At 39.3% G+C, this 16,264-nt stretch overlaps 1 protein-coding gene across 1 annotated transcript in view; it reads left to right on the top strand.

Moving 5' to 3' along the window:
• Positions 1-15,983: 15,983 nt before the first annotated feature.
• The window catches only part of WARS2 (tryptophanyl tRNA synthetase 2, mitochondrial), a 101,719-nt gene continuing 101,438 nt past the window's right edge, over positions 15,984-16,264 (top strand). Inside the window, exon 1 of the mRNA XM_006861304.1 lies at positions 15,984-16,247. Coding sequence (XP_006861366.1) covers positions 16,182-16,247 — 66 coding nt within the window. The 5' untranslated portion in view covers positions 15,984-16,181. The remainder of the gene's footprint in view (positions 16,248-16,264) is intronic.

The raw sequence follows: 16,264 nt of genomic DNA, 5'->3' as shown, positions 1-16,264 counted from the left end.
AGCTCTTGCAATAGTGCTTAGTACATTGTAAGCCCTCAATAAATGTTAGTTGTTACTATCAAGGTCTTTGGGTGGTGTAAGTATTTTGTGCTCAGTTACTAACCTTGAAAGGTTAGTGGTTCAAACCCACCCAATGGCTCCACAGAGGAAAAATGATAGCCAAGAAGACCCTGTAAAGCAGTTGTTTTCTGGGGTTGCTGTGAGTTGGAATCAACTCAACAGCAGTGGGTTCGGTTTTGGTATTATTATCAACCTCAGTTTTCAAAGAATGTCTGAGCTTCAGAGGTGTTAAGTAATTTCCCCTGCTGGTCCTAGGTGCTAGTAGGTATACAAAGTTGAATCTAGTACTGTCTGACTCCCAAAACACATGCCCTTTTTATTACAATATATATTGTTCTGTGCTAGTTCTAGTTTATAAGTAACTTCATATGTGAACTTAATAAATCACTTAACCTTATATCTTTATTTCACATTGCTTTTGCTGTTAAGTGCTGTTAAGTCGGTTCTGACCCATAGTGACCCTATATAAGATTTCCAAGCAGTGGCTGGTGAGTTTGAACTGCCGACGTTGTGGTTCAAACCAACTTTGCAGTCCAGCACAGACCCACAGCGCCACACCAGGAATATATAAAATGAAATAGTATGACTATTAGTGTGAGATTCTTATAACTATATGCCAATTAATAAAATCCCATAGGTGGCAAAAGGAGACATAATTTTAAATTTTGACTATACAAATAATTTGTGCCTTTGTTATTGTTGTTAAGTGCCAAGTCAGTTTTGACTCCTACTGACCCTGAATAGGGTTTCTGAGGGGAAGTTGTTAGATTTCAACCTCCAACCTTATCCTAAGCACTACACTAGGACTCCATCCTTGCCCTTAAATAAAACTAATACAAAAGTGTGAAAAAGTGAATCATTACACCCATTCTCCAGGTAACCACTGTTAAGTGAGTTGTGTGATGTGTCTTTCCTTCCTTGTCAACATTTTGCTAAATAACAAACATATATATAATGTTTATAGAGTCCTGGTGTGGCGATGTAGGATAAGCATTGGACTGCTAACCCCAAGATAGGTGGTTCAAACTTTCCAACCACTCTTCAGAAACCCTATACAGGGTCATTATGAGTCAGAACAAACCCAATACAGTGTTTACTTTAGACCAAGCAAAAGAGCCATGCTGGTCCAATGGATTAAGTGTTTGACTGCTAACTGAAATGTTGAAGGCTGGAAGTCACCAGCTGCTCTGTGGGACAAAGATGAGGTGGTCTGCTTTTGTAAAGATTTACAGCCCTGAAAGCCCTATGGAGCAGTTCTGCTCTGTCCTGTAGGTCACTATGAGCTGGAATCAACTTGATGGCAGTGGGCAGGTGTGCTAAGCATTGTTTCTTGCCCTTGAATGGGCACCATTATTTCCATCTTATAGGTGAGGGGGTTCAGTATCTTAGAAAAACACAGATTGCATGTAGCAGAGCTGGGACTAGACTCCTGGGTTCTGGCTCCAGAGTCTTATTCTTCACTTTCTCTCTCTGATCTCTCTCCATACTTAAAAAAAGTACCCCATTCTTTTTATCTACTCTCTAGAATTCCATCAGATAAAATACTATGATGATTTACTTAGCGCTTCTGATGTTTTTCCCCAATGGTAGACATTTAGTTGATTGGAGTTCTTTGTTATTTACTAACGCCATAAGAGATACCATAGGACTCCTGGTGTGGAGCGGTTAGGTTAATGCACTGGACTGCAAAGTCGGTTTCAACTGCAAGGTCAGCACTTCAAAGCCAACAGCTGCTCCTCAGAAACCCTATACAGGGTTGCTGTGGGTCAGAACCAACTTAATGGCCCTTAACAACAACAACAAAAAATACGAGATACCATGCATATTTACGTTCTTGTGTGACTATTCCTGTAGGATAGATCTCTATATTTGAGTGACCGGGTCAAAATATATAAACATTTACATTTTTTAACCTCCGTAAATGGGCAGATAGCTTATTGATGAGCACTTAGTACATGTTATGCACTAAGCACGGTACCCTAATAAACTCATCACAGTTCCTCCAACCACCTGTGAGGTAGATGCTATTATCATCCCCATTTTGCTGATGGCCAAGGCCATGTAAGTACTAAAGTCAGGACTTGAACCTAGGCAATCTGGCTTTAGGCCCTAGTTAACAATAAAACAACTCATTATAATCATATGATACTGCTTGACTTTGTCATTTTTCTTATTTGCTGTAAAGTTAACATGAAATGGCAAGAAGAATCTTAAACCAATCCACAGGTGGTTGAAACCTCCTCAGTGAGTATATCAGCCTGCATTCAGGTTTATGACAAGGAGCGGAGATGTGGAATTCTGGAAGACAAGACTTTCAGTCACTTAGTAGTGTTCAGGACATCCAAAGGACTCTCTTTATTGTCAGTAACATCATTAAGTGAGTTTCTTTCTTTTCTGTTTGTATTGTAAGAAATAGTAGTGTAAAAACCGTGTAAGAAATTTACACTACATCTCTCTCAAAGATTCTGATAGCCGTGGAGTTCATTCATGCATTGCAGCTGTGAGTCCAGGTGAGCACCACCTGCAGCTGCTTGGCTGTTGAATCCAGACTTCCCGTTAAGGGTCAGAGGGAGTGGACCAGGTCGGAAAGTGTGGGGAAAGGGCCGTTGTAGTCACAGATAATTTTGCCTTCTATTATAAATTCTGACGACAGAAATTTGTCACAGTGGGATTATTTTCTTGGTGAATTTCAGTCTTCATATGCTTCCTGAATCTCTGATCCATCAGGATTTATGGAACGAGACATTGCCAGGGACATCTACTTGAATTGTCAAATATGATATATTTAGTTGTTGTCACAGGTGTCTTTTTTGAATCAACCTAGATGCCACAACCACACTTTCATAATCTGCTTGATCTTCCAGGCTGCAAATAGGCCTCTGACCATACATTAATAAATAACAGTCACAGGGATTTTATGATCCTGAAACAGAAGTTATAAACTTAGTGAACTTACTCTTCATATTTCTAGTTTTTTTATTTGTATGTGTGTGTGTGCCCATGATTCCTGGGTTGGCAGCTTTGGAGACTAATTATGTAGTAGTTGTAGTTGGCTGAGAACAGTGGTTGCTCAGTGTTGACTGCACATTAGAATCACCTGGTGAACCTTTAAAGAGCCCGTGTCCATGCCAAGGCTACACTGATAAAATCAGAATATCTGTGGATGAGAGCAGATTATAGACTGCCACTGCTGTCAAGTTAATTCTGACCCACCAGTCCTAGGTGGTTGTTGTTAAGTGCCATCAAGCCGATTCCGACTCATAGTGACCCTGTATAGAATTCCTGAGGAGAAACTCATGGGTTTGAACCATCAACCTTGTGGTTTGAACTGACCTTGCAGTCCAGTGCATTCTCTTGGTGCACCACCCATGGCAAAGTAATGGGATTTGCGAAGCTATAAATCTTTACAGAAGCAGACTACCCCATCTTTCTCCCACAGAACAGCTGGTGGTTGGAACCTTTGACTTTTAGTTAGCAGCTAAGCACTTTAACTGTGGCACCACCAGCCTCCATGACTGAGACATGAGTATTGTTGTATTTTTTGGGGGGGAAGGTGTAAGGTAGTTAATGAGCAGCCAGGATTGAGAATTATTAGATTAGAATAGAAGGTATCTTCTCTTTTTCATTCATAATGTTGTTTTTCATCTGTATCTCAGGTTTTTCAGTTGAACGGATATGGATGTCCAGTAAACCCCCAATCCAGTGACTTTCAAACTGTGGCTTCATCAGCACCACCTGCAAGACTTGTTACATCACAGATTGCATAACTCTTCTCATTTCTTCTTCTGGAATAAGTCCCACTTTAGAGTTTCTGATTTGTAGATTTGGGTTAAGACCAAAGAATTGGCATTTCTAAAAAATATGCCAAATTATGAAAATGCTGCTGGTACACCAAATATACCTTGAGGACCATTATTCTCTCATCCTTATTTTCACCTTCCTTTTGTTCATTTCTTTCCCACAGTGATAGCCAGGCAGTGTGAGACTATTCAATAAGCAAGGTAATTAATTACATGTGCTTATTTACTAATCTGTAGTGAACAATTTCACATTTGTTTTCTCCACATTCAAGATTCTGCTGCTAGGAATGAATGACATCTGTGTGTCTCCCAACCACATAGCACCTTCCTACAGAATTAAGGCTTCTTTTCACATTTACAGTCCTTGACAGAGGCAGAGTATTCCGTAAGCAAGGTAAGCACAGGCTTACTTGTGGTTACCATAAATTTGTAATTTCACATTTCACCATATGATGAAACCCAGGTGAAATTGTTCACTATCTATTAGTAAGTCAGCACAAATAAGACCATGGTTACTTTGCTTATGGGGTAATCTGCCCCAACCTCCAAAGGCGGTCCTTTTATTCACAGTATCAGCATGAAGAAAGCTCATGGATGCTGGAGGAAGCTGAAGCCTATCAACCTCCCAAGTAAACATAAAACTTAAATAAAAGCAGTTTATTCTGTATTTTCAGCTTCTGCTTCATACCAGATACTTTAGGCTCTTCTACTTTAAATTGGAGCCACCACTGGGTAGGTTGCTGTTATTCCAAAATGGAGCTTGGATTTCACTTTCCTATGGAAACAATTTTATGAATGGTTTTTAGGTACAGCTGAAACCTTGCTGTTAAAACCATTCTTCAGGAGTGTTGTGGGCTCCATGAGACTTTGATGGCTGTTCTCCAGGATCCTAACCACCATTTAAAGAATTGAGTTTCTGAATTTCAGAAAACCAATCTCAAACAAACTTCTTAGGACATAACTTGTTTAGGAACTGGTTATAACTGGAACATTTCGTTCGTTTTGTTTATAATTATTCTGACCTTTACATTTGCAGCCAACGTAGGGGGGAAGAGATTTGTCATACATTCAGTTTACATTAGGTGCCCACAGTGTACCTGGCATTGAGCTATATACTGTGGATATAAAGAAGCAAAAATAGCCCTTGCCCTAGAGGAGCTCCTATTCTAGGTGTGAAAATATGTACTAAGCAAATAAGAAAATATTTTCGAAGTTGCCGCTGTGATATGTGCAATAATGAAGAACTGGTGAAGGAAGGATCTGTTCTACTGGGAGGGAAATACAGAGGGAGAGAAAGAGCTTACACACACAAGTTTGAAAGGCAGAAGGGATGTGTTTAAGAGTTTTGAATCCTGGATAAGTTGTTAGGCATTAAAATCCAAGAGAAGGGCTAATAAAACAGTTTGAACGTAGAGGTGAATAAGCTATACAAAAATGGCAAGCAACCAGGTTGGCTCCCCCGTGTAGGCTGATGGAGGATGATTGGGAAGGACATTAACTACCATACAAGGTCTGGAACACATCCTAGAGGAGGAAATGACAAGTTATACATAGAGTTAAATCATTCTATATGGTATTTGCACTTTTATCCCACTGTTTTGTTTTTTTTTTTAAAGAACTTTCTTTGTATTTCTCATTACCCTGAGGAAGATAATTTTAACTTCAGAAAATATTAAGACTTTGGAAGTATCTGTGGTTAGGTGGTTTTCAAACTGTGCTCTGGGAAGTCCCCTGGCACTGACTGGGGTGAGGACAGAAGAGCAGCTGACCTCCCTCATTCTCCATCTACCTACTAAGCCCTTCTTTGAACACTTATTTATATATAATAGCCAGGCCTAGTAGAATATTTAATTTGTAAAAGGGTACCTGATTAAGAGTTTTGAAACCAGTGTACTCTAATCTTCACATGTTTATAGCAGTATGAGGACTTTGTGGTGGGTAGCCAAATCTCATATGCTGATGAAAAGATAAATATTCTCAGACAATCACTGGAAGACAATGACATCAGGCATCCATTGATACCAATGTATGAACAGTGATAATGGCTGATCGGATGAGCCGCTAAATGACTAAGAGGTAATGGTAAAATCAAGTCTTTCCAGGATCCTGCCTTTCCCACTGAAAGGTCAACCTTGTGTTAACATTTCCTTATGTTACTAGGTTCCATTGAATTGGTACCAACTCATAAAGACCTTATGCACAATAGAATGAAACACTGCCCTGTCTTGCTCCTACCTCATAATCGTTAGTTTGAACCCATTGCTGCTGCTACTCTGCCAATCCATCTCATTGGGGGTCTTCCACTTTTTATCCGACCCTCCACTTTACCAAGTATGATATCCTTTTCCAGGGATTGATTGGTCCCTCCTGATAATATGTCTGAAGTTGTTGTTGTTGTTGTTAAGTGCCGTCGAGTCGGTGAGAGACAAAATCTGGCCCTCCTGGCTTCTTCGGCTGTACTTCTTCCAACACATATTGGTTTGTTCTTTAGGCAGTCCAGGGTATTTTTATATTTCACATAACTCAAATACATCAATTCTTCTACAGTCTTCCTTATTCACTGTCCAAGTTTCACACTCATGTAAGGTTTTGGAAAATGCCATGGCTTAGGTCAGGTGCACCTTAGTCCTCAAACTGACAACTTAGTAGGCTCTTGAACACTTTAAAAAGGTCTTGCGCAGCAGATTTGCTAATATAATACGTCGTTTGATTTCTTGACTACTGCTTCCATGAGTGTTGAAGGTTGAGCCAAGTAAAATGAAGTCTTTGACAACTTCAATCTTTTCTGCATTTATGTGGTTGTTGTTTATGGGTCCGGTGGTGAGGATTTTTGTTGTCTTTACATTGAGGTGTAATCCATACCGAAGGCTGTGCTCTTTGATCTTCAAAGTGTTTTGAGTCCTTTCACTTTCAGCAAGCAAGGTTGTATCATCTGCATATCGCAGTTTTTTAATGAGTTGTCCTCCAATCCTGATGCCCCGTTTTTCTTCATATAACCCAACTTCTAGGATTATTTGCTCAGCTACAGATTGAATAAGTATGGTGAAAGAATACAACTCTGACACATACCTTTCTTAATTTTAAACCATTTTGTATTCCCTTTTACTATTCGAACAACTGTATCTTGGTTTATGTGCAGGTTCCTCATGAGCACAATTAAGTGTTCTAGAAGACTCATTCTTTGCAATACTCTGGAATACTCAATGTCCATAGCTTGCCCTGAAACACATAATAGAAAGCTTTGGAGTAGTCAGTGAAGCACAGGTAAACATCTTTCTGTTATTCTTTGCTTCGACCAAACTTTTTCTTGGTCAGTTTCCTGAGAATAAATAGCATTGGAAACATCCTCAATTGCTGACCAAGAAAAAGTTCAAAAGTCACCTATCAGCTGAAAAATTGATGCTTACCTGCAATATGCAAATGATACAACCTTGCCTGTTGAAAGTGAAGAGGACTTAAAATACTTACTGATGAAGATCGAAGACCACAACCTTCGGTAAGGATTGCTTCTCAATGTAAAGTAAACAAAAATCCTCACTCAACGGAGAAAAGATTGAAGTTGTCAAGAACTTCATTCTTCTTGGATCAACTATCAACACTAATGGAAGCAGCAGTCAAGAAATCAAATGACATATTGCATTAGGCAAATCTGCTACATAAGACTTCTTTAAAGTGTTGAAGAGCCAAAGATGTCAGCTTGAGGACTAAGGTTTGTCTGACCCAGGTCATGGTATTTTCAATGACCTCATATGCATGTGAAAGCTGGACAGTGAATAAGGAAGACTATAGAATTGATGCTTTTGAGTTATGGTGTTGGAGGAGAACATTGAAAGTACCACGGTTACCAAAAGAACCAACAGATCTGTGTTGGAAGAAGTGCAGCCAGAGTGCTCCTTGGAGGCCAGGATTGTCAAACCTTGTCTCTCATACTTTGGACATATTGTCAGGAGGGACCAGTCACTGGAGAAGGATATCATGTTTGGTAAGGTGGAGGATCAAAGTAAAAGAGGAAGACCCCCTACAAGATGAATTGGTAAAGTGGTAGCATCAATGGGCTCAAGCATGGCAACAATTGTGAGGTTGGCCCAGGACCGGGCAGTGTTTCGTTCTTTTGTGCATAGGGTCACTATGAGTCGACTCGATGGCACCTAACAATAACAACAATGACAGTTTTCTGGAATTCTCAAGGGCCAGTAATGGAACACTATCAGGAAAAAGGTTCAACAATCAACAGTGCTTCTTACAGTGAGATGCTCATTGAAGAGCTGAAGCCTAAACTTCAGATTAAATGCAAGGGACTGGTATCCAAGGGTCTTGTGATTTTTCATGGCAGCGTACGTCCACATACCTTTACCCACACTGTTGATACTCTGCAAAAACTTCATTTTGAGGTATTAAGAATATCCTCCCTATAGTCCTGATCTTGTTCCATCTAACTTTCACCTGTTTGGTCCCTTGCAAACAGTCCTTTGAGGATATAGATTCACTTCTGATGCAGAAGCAAAGACAATGGTGCATTCATAGCTTGCAGCTCAGCCTAAAACATTTTTAAATAAGGGAGTATGAAAGCTTGTTGACAGATGGACAAAGTGTATTGAAAAGACGATTATGTAAAAAAATGATATATTTGTCTTTTGTAAAAGTTGATTCAAATAAATTATACAGCCAGAGTGCACATAATTTTTTGCTCACCCTCATATATAGGCTTTGCATTTAAAGGTGTCTTAGCCATGAAATCGATGATACAGTCTTTTCTGGGAGCTAAAGACCCCTTGACTTTATGATGGGGGTTGGTTGATTGGTTTAAGGTACTATTTATATGGAAGAAAGAACAAAAACCTAAAAGAAATAGGCAACAGGCTGGTATGAAAAAAATGACATTTGTCAGGAGTTAAGAATATGATAAAGGTATAATTTAGGAAGAAAATTATATGGTCTAGTGGGCAGAATTGTGGAGTTACAGATTCTGATTTAGCTGAGGCACAAGGTCCTCTTCTGACAGATGTGTTTGAGAGGCGATGTTCAGGACTGTGGTACCACCCAATCTAAAAAGTTGTTTTTGCTAAGTGCCCTCATGTCAGTTCTGACTCGAAATGATCCTATGTACAACAGAACGAAACACTGCCTGGTTATGTGGCATCTCCATAAGCAATGTTATGCGTGAGGCCATTCTGATTCTCCTTTTTTTGACCCCTGAAATGCTTTTTTTTTTATCCTTTAGTTTTAGTTGTTGCTTTTCATATTGTTTCTCATTTGGAGGTGATATGAGACCTACTTTCTCTTATACTAAATTAATACTTACTGTATTGGTTCCCAAGGAGCCTTGATGGTGGTGTGGACAAGGCATTGGGCTGTAAATACAAGGTCAGTGATAAACAAACCTACGAGCCACTCCTTGGGAAACAACTGAGACTGTCTGCTTCCATAAGGATTTATACTCTCAGAAACCCTATGTAGCACTCATTATGAGTCAGAATTGACTAGATAGCAGTGGGTTTATTTTTTGGGGTTTGTACTGGTGACAGAAGATATAAGACCGACTTTCTTTTATATTAAAGTGATACTCTACTGGTTCTCAAGAAAGTTCTAGTATGGTGCTGTAGGACAAGCACTGGACTGCTAACCACAAGGTTGGTGGTTCAAACCCATCAGATGCTTTTTGGAAACCCTACTCAGGTTTGCTATAAGTCAGAAACAACTCATTGCAACAACAACATTGGTTTCCAGGTGGTCTGAGCATCTGGTTTTATTTCTAAGAAGAACTGAACCTAATTTTCTTAGTGCTGAGTCAGTGTTCACTCCACAGACCCAGAGTTCTGAGTGCTTTCTGAAAGAAATTGCTGACAGTGAAAGAATAATGCAGAGTTGTGGTCAAAACCTTTGGAGCTGCAGCTGGCTCTCCGCTAGCCAAGGAGCCAAGGCTAAAGAGCTATTCCTTTACTGATGAGTTTCTTCTTTTTCTACTCCTAAACCATTAGTTGGTAGTAGAAGCTTTTTTTGTTTCTTCCAGAAACTGTTGGAGATATAGTTGATGAGTTTAGAATTGAAATAATATGGTAAGGTAAGTGATCATATTGAGGAACACTAACAAAGAGTGAAGAGTGGGAATTTTTAAGTACATTTTAAATTTATATGTAACTAGAAAGATAAGCAGACTTACTGAGATTTCCTTTCCAGTTAGCTAGTTATGTCATTGGTCATTATTTCATTGACAATCTGTGATAAAATGCCATTCACAGAATCATAGGTAAACCATCTTTTTATTGTTAATATACATGTGATTAATGAACAACTGATGTTACAACTTACTCCAAAAAGGACTTTGTAACAGGAGTTTTGATATTCACATGTTTTTGGTCCCTACCAATATATCAAAATTAAAAGTGTTACAAAGCTAGTAGGTTGTTTGTTGTTATTAGGTGCCATCGAGTTGTTACCGACTCATAGCAGCCCTATGCACAACAGAACGAAACACTGCCCTATCCTGGGCCAACCTCACAACTGTTGCCACACTTGAGCCCATTGATGCTGCCATTTTGCCAATACATCTCTTTTTCTCCTACCCTTCACCTTACTAAGCATGATATCCTTCTCCAGCGACTGGTCCCTCCTGACAATATGTCTGAAGTATGAGAGACAAGGTTTGGCCATGCTGGCCTCCAAGGAGCACTCTGGCTGCACTTCTTCCAACACAGATCTGTTTGTTCTTTTGGCAGCCCATGACATTTTCAATAGTCTCCTCCCAACACCGTAACTAAAAAGCATCAATTCTTATACGGTCTTCCTTATTCACTGTCCAGCTTTCACATGCATATGAGATTATTGAAAATACCATGGTTTGGGTCAGGTGCACCTTAGTCCTCAAGCTGATATCTTTGCTCTTCAACACTTTAAAAAGGTTGTGTGCAGTAGATTTGCCTAATGTAATACATAATTTGATTTCTTGACTGCTGCTGCTTCCATGAGTGTTGATAGTTGATCCAAGAAGAATGAAGTTCTTAACAACGTCAATCATATCTCCATTGATAAGAATGTTGTTTATTGATCTAGGCCTTATTTTGTTGTATTTTCTCATCACTATCCTTCTTATGATGTTTTTCATTCACTCGAGATTAAGGACAGCACTCTTTAGTTCATCATAAAAATAGTCTTTTGCCATAATTAACAGTTTGGGAATTTTTTATTGCTTTTGAGTGAAGTTGTTAAAATTATGATTAGAAATTTTGGCTATACTCAGCACATTAACCTAGGAATAGCTTTAGCTACATCCATCAAATTGGTATGTATATTCTCTTTGGTTCCAACACCCACCCCCTTTTCTGGAATTATTGTTGGTGTTAAGTGCCATTGAATCAGTTCCAACTCATAGTAGTAACCCTGTATAGGGTTTCCAAGGAGCAGTTGACACCTTTGAACCACCAACATTGTGGTTCAAACCGACCTTGCGGTCCGGTGCATCATCCCACATCGCCACCTAGGAATGAAGCTGTCCATTGGTGGAGGTGATGTTGTTAAGTGCTGTCGAGTTGGTTCCAATTTATAGCCACAATGTATAGGGTTTCCAAGGAATGGCTGTTGAGCCTGAACCTCCGACCTTGTAGTTCAAACCAACCTTGCAATCTATTACATTAACCTGCAGAGCCAAATCTATTAATTGGAAGTAGTATTTATTAGAGAACTAGACCAGAACAAAAACCAAAGCCTATTGTGTAAAATGCTCCTTTTTTATCATTTGCACAGTGTGATGGAATTAGTGGCTGACACTCCAGACTTCCCTGAGGGCTAACCTTGAAGCTGTTTTCTCTGTGGCCGGCCTCTGTCCACTGGGGAAGCCCGTGCTCCTTCATTCTTTTCCAGCTCTAGTGCTTTTGAATATAGAACCCCCATCCGCCACCACCCAAACGCCACATTCCAGCCCTGTGATTTCATGGTACCAGGCGGATCTCCCCTGCCATGCAGTCAGGCCGCCCGCTGACTCTTGCAGGAGGGACAGACAGGAATATAAACTCACTGCAGAAGAGCAGGACACTTTTTGTATATTTTTAAGACCAGGAATCCAGTTCTCATTTAGAGCCTGTATTTTTTTTAGCTCCTTGAAAATTGAGCAAAACATTTCTTGTTGCTTTTACTTCTTGATAACATGATTTCCTCCACACTAATGTACAGAATCACAGAAACTAGAGCCTGGAAAAGATGTATTAGATCATGTCTAGTCCATTCCCACTGGTCCCAATTTTTTTTTTTCCCACAGTCCTGTTCTCTAGTGCATTTTCTCTTCTAGTTTTCTCAAGAATTCATTTCCTCCATTTCTCCAGGGCCCTAGTTTAACCATGGAGGAATTTCCTGGTCTTATGTGGAAATAACCACTTCTTTTTTTCTTTTCTTGTCTTTTTTTTTTCATCTTAAATCTTAATATTCCTAGTCTTTGTAACCATTTATGCTACCATAAACATTCGCTCTTCTTCTTAGGTCAAGTATGTCTGAATTTTTTTTTTTTTCTTTTTCATTTATTAGGTTCAGAGTTTGTTTTTTGCTTTGCTTTCTCTCTTCATCAATCAGTCCCAGAGGCCAGTAATCAGTTTTACTCTACTGAAAGCTCCCCATTTCAACAGCCCAAAGTTGGTTGCCATCTCTAGGAAGAAGCCTCACTAATATGTACGTTCCAGTTCTCTGTCTTTCTCTCTGAGTGACTCTTTTCCCATTTCCCATCTCATCTGTTCCTCCCATCCTTCTTGCCCACCCTCACTAGCCTCAGCTTCTCAACTAGAAACTAGTATTTTTAATGTTCTCTCTGAATTAGGGAGCACAATGACTCTAGGATAAACACTGGGCTGCCAACTGTGAGGTCAGTGAGTTGAACTCACCAGGCATTCCACAGGAGAAAGCTGAGGCTGTCTGTTCCCACAAATTTCTACAACATCTGAAACCCTATATATACAAGGTCACTGTGAGTTGGTATGCATCCATGGCACTTAACAACAACAACAACACATCTAAATTATGAGAGAGTTAGTTATTAGAAGGCCTGTGTGGAATCCTGGGGTGGCATTGTAGGAAAAGCACTAGACTGCTAACTTGTGGTTCAAATCTACCAACCACTCCTCAGAAACCCTATATAGGGTCCATATGAGTTGGAACTAACTCAATGGCACTTAAAAACAACATTGTGTAATGTGTGTATGTACGTGTATGATTTTTAAATGCTATAATTATATTTCTTCTTAGTACTTAAAAAGGACTAAGTGGCACCATTTTGAGGATATGGGTGGATATTTTCTATATCCTCAAACCCACAAATCTTTGGGGTATCCTGATTACTTGGATCATTTGTAATTTTATAGAAGTAGCAGCCTATATTGAGGCTGCTGTCTTAGGAGTAAGGAGTGCTGATGTAGTAGTGGATTTAGCATTAGTCTGCTAGCTCCAAGGTCAGCAGTTCGAATCTACCAGTCAGTCCTCTGGAGAAAGATAAGACTTTCTGCTTCTGTAAAGATATATAGTCTCAGAAACCCTCTCTAGGCCATTATGAATCAACTTGATGGCATACAACCACCACCTTCTTAGGAATAAAGAAGTCCTGGAAACACTGTGGGTTAGTCCTTGGTCTGCTAACTGCCAGGTTGGCAATTCAAATCTACAAGACATTCTGTTGGAGAAAGATGATGCTGTTGGCTCCCTTAAAGATTTACAGTCTTGGAAATCCTATATAGAGTCACAGTGAGTTGGAGTCATCTGAAGAGTGGCAATGGGTTTGTTTTTGTTTTTTATTTTAATCTTAGTAGAGAGAATATGAACAGATATGGGAGAAATAGGCACTTAATTTGTAGGATTTGGAATTCTTGGGGGAATAAAGGGCACATTCTAAGTAGCCTTGGTACTCACATATTTAAAGTAGACTAACTACCAGAAGCCTAGCCTTAGATGTAAAGGTAAAAGATTTGATGTACTTTGTGGTTGAGAATTCAGGAGGAAGATGAGACTTTCTGCTCCTATAGGGGTTTACGACCTTGGAAACCCTATATAGTGTTGCTATGAGTCAGAATCAACTTGATGGCAGTAGGAGAGAGATGGTTGAGAATTAGAGCACCTACTGATGTAAAGATATCTGTTTCCTCTAAAACAATCTGTGTTGTTACTGTTAAGTGCCGTCCAGGTGGTGCTGACTCATCACGACTCTATATAGGTTACCAAGTAGAAGCTGGTGAGTCTAAACTGCCAACCTTTTGGTTAGCAATCTAGTGCTTATCCTACAGTGCCACACCAAGACTCCAAAAGCAATCCATAGATCAGTACAATACCAGTCAAAGAACCTAACAGGATTTGTTTTGTTCTTTACAGGATTTTTTTTTTTCTTTTCTTTTCTTTTGGAACTTGACAAGATCATTCGAAAATGTATGGAAAAGTGTAGAGTCCCCAAAACAACAACAACAACAAAAAAAAAACCCTGCCATCGAATCAGTTCTGATCCCAGAGTAGAATTGCTCCATAGGATATCCAAGAATGTGTAAATCTTTATGGGAGCATACAGCCTCAGTTTTCTTCCAAGAGTAGTCATTGTGTTTGAACTGCCAGTCTTATAGTTAGCATCCCAGTGCTTAACCCACTGTTCCACCAGGACACCTTCTTGAAGAAGAAGGTAGAAAAAAGTGCTATACTAGATCAAGACTTAATATAAAGGTAAGGTCGCCCTGGTGCAAGTATAGACAGATAGATCAATAGGACAAGTTAGAAAGCCATGTTATAGGCCCAGATATACTGTATGTATGGATACTTGATTTATGCCAGAGATAGAATTCCAGAGTTATGGTGAAAGACTGTTGTCAATAAATGGTGCTAGAACAGTCAAATATCCATATAGAACAAACAAAACTGGATGCCTACCTCACACCACATGCAAAAGAAACTCCTTGTGCACATAGACCTAAATATAAGCTATAACACTATAAATCACATATATATAATAAATAAGCACAAAATATCTTATAACTTAAAACATCATGTATTCTTTATTCCTTATAAAGAAATGAAAAATCAAATGTGATTTTATTCCAAATAAAAAGATACCAAGGCATAAAAACTGTTACTTTTTTTTAATCAAAAAGTAATATTAGAAATAGAAGTTTAGGTGTCTTAATATCTAACACAAGACCCTGCACAATAAATTATAATAGCAGTTTTTAAAAAAAAACTGAATTGCATAAACAGTAGTAGCTTCTGATTCCATTACAATGGACTTCATATTTAAGATGAATGAAATCACATGAACACTTTTGAAGCCCCTTTAATTTCTAATAAATGTTTATCCTGTGTCTGAAGTCTTTTCACCAACTGTTGCGTGAAAAGTTGTCTTTTCCTCTTAAGAATCCCTACCTGTACTTCTCTATCTTTCCAGATTGGCCATGATCATATTGCTACATGGTACTATTTATCCCTTCATAAACATGTCTTTTGTCTCTAGTTAGACTGTATTTATTCTCTTGGGGATGTGGACCTTTTCTTGCATGACTTTGTACTTGTAAGCTTTTGGGTGCTAAGAAATGCAAGAAGAAAACAATTATATCGCTTTCTGTCCTAATAGCATCTAACATAGTGCTTTAGACAGAGCAAGCACAAAATAAAATGTAGTGATTATGACTATCAGATTGCAATTTAAAATAATAGGACTAGCTACAGTAAGGAGTTCTGGCATGTCACTGTAAAATAAGCACTGAACTGCTAACCACAAGGCTGGCAGTTCAAACTCACTAACCTCTTCTTGGAAACCCTATACAGGGTCTGTATGTGTTAGAACCACCTCAATGGCACTTAACAATGACAACAACATAGATTGTTTAAAGAGAGCATATATGTTTATAACACTGGGTTCTCTAATTCTCCATCTCTCTCTCGTTGTCATCAAGTTGATTCCGGCTCATAGCAAGAGCATATAGAGTCTTCAAAGCCATAAACCTTTATGGGAGCAGAAAGCCTCATCTTTCTCCTGAATTCTCAACTGCATAGTATATTAAATCTTCTATCTTTACATCTAAGGCTAGGCGCTTAACAAAAACAACAAGCTGCAGTAATGTGTACAACAGAATTTGTGGACTCATCCTTAAAGGCAAATGTGTTTGTTTTCCTTTGTTCCAGAAAGATGGCACAGAGCGCGTATTTTCTGGCATTCAGCCTACAGGAATCCCCCACCTGGGCAATTACCTGGGAGCCATTGAGAGCTGGGTGAGATTGCAGGAGGAGTATGGCTCTGTGCTGTACAGCATTGTTGATCTACACTCCATCACTGCCCCACAAGACCCAGCCACCCTACGGCAGAGCATCCTGGACATGACTGCTGCTCTTCTAGCCTGTGGCATAAACCCAGAGAAAAGCATCCTTTTCCAACAATCGCAGGTCAGCTTCTCCAATTG

This window comes from Chrysochloris asiatica, unplaced genomic scaffold (assembly GCF_000296735.1).
Source record: "Chrysochloris asiatica unplaced genomic scaffold, ChrAsi1.0 scaffold00042, whole genome shotgun sequence".
NCBI lineage: Eukaryota > Metazoa > Chordata > Mammalia > Afrosoricida > Chrysochloridae > Chrysochloris > Chrysochloris asiatica.
The sequence above is the reverse complement of the archived record's forward strand: the minus strand, read 5'-3'. Positions and strand labels throughout refer to the sequence as shown.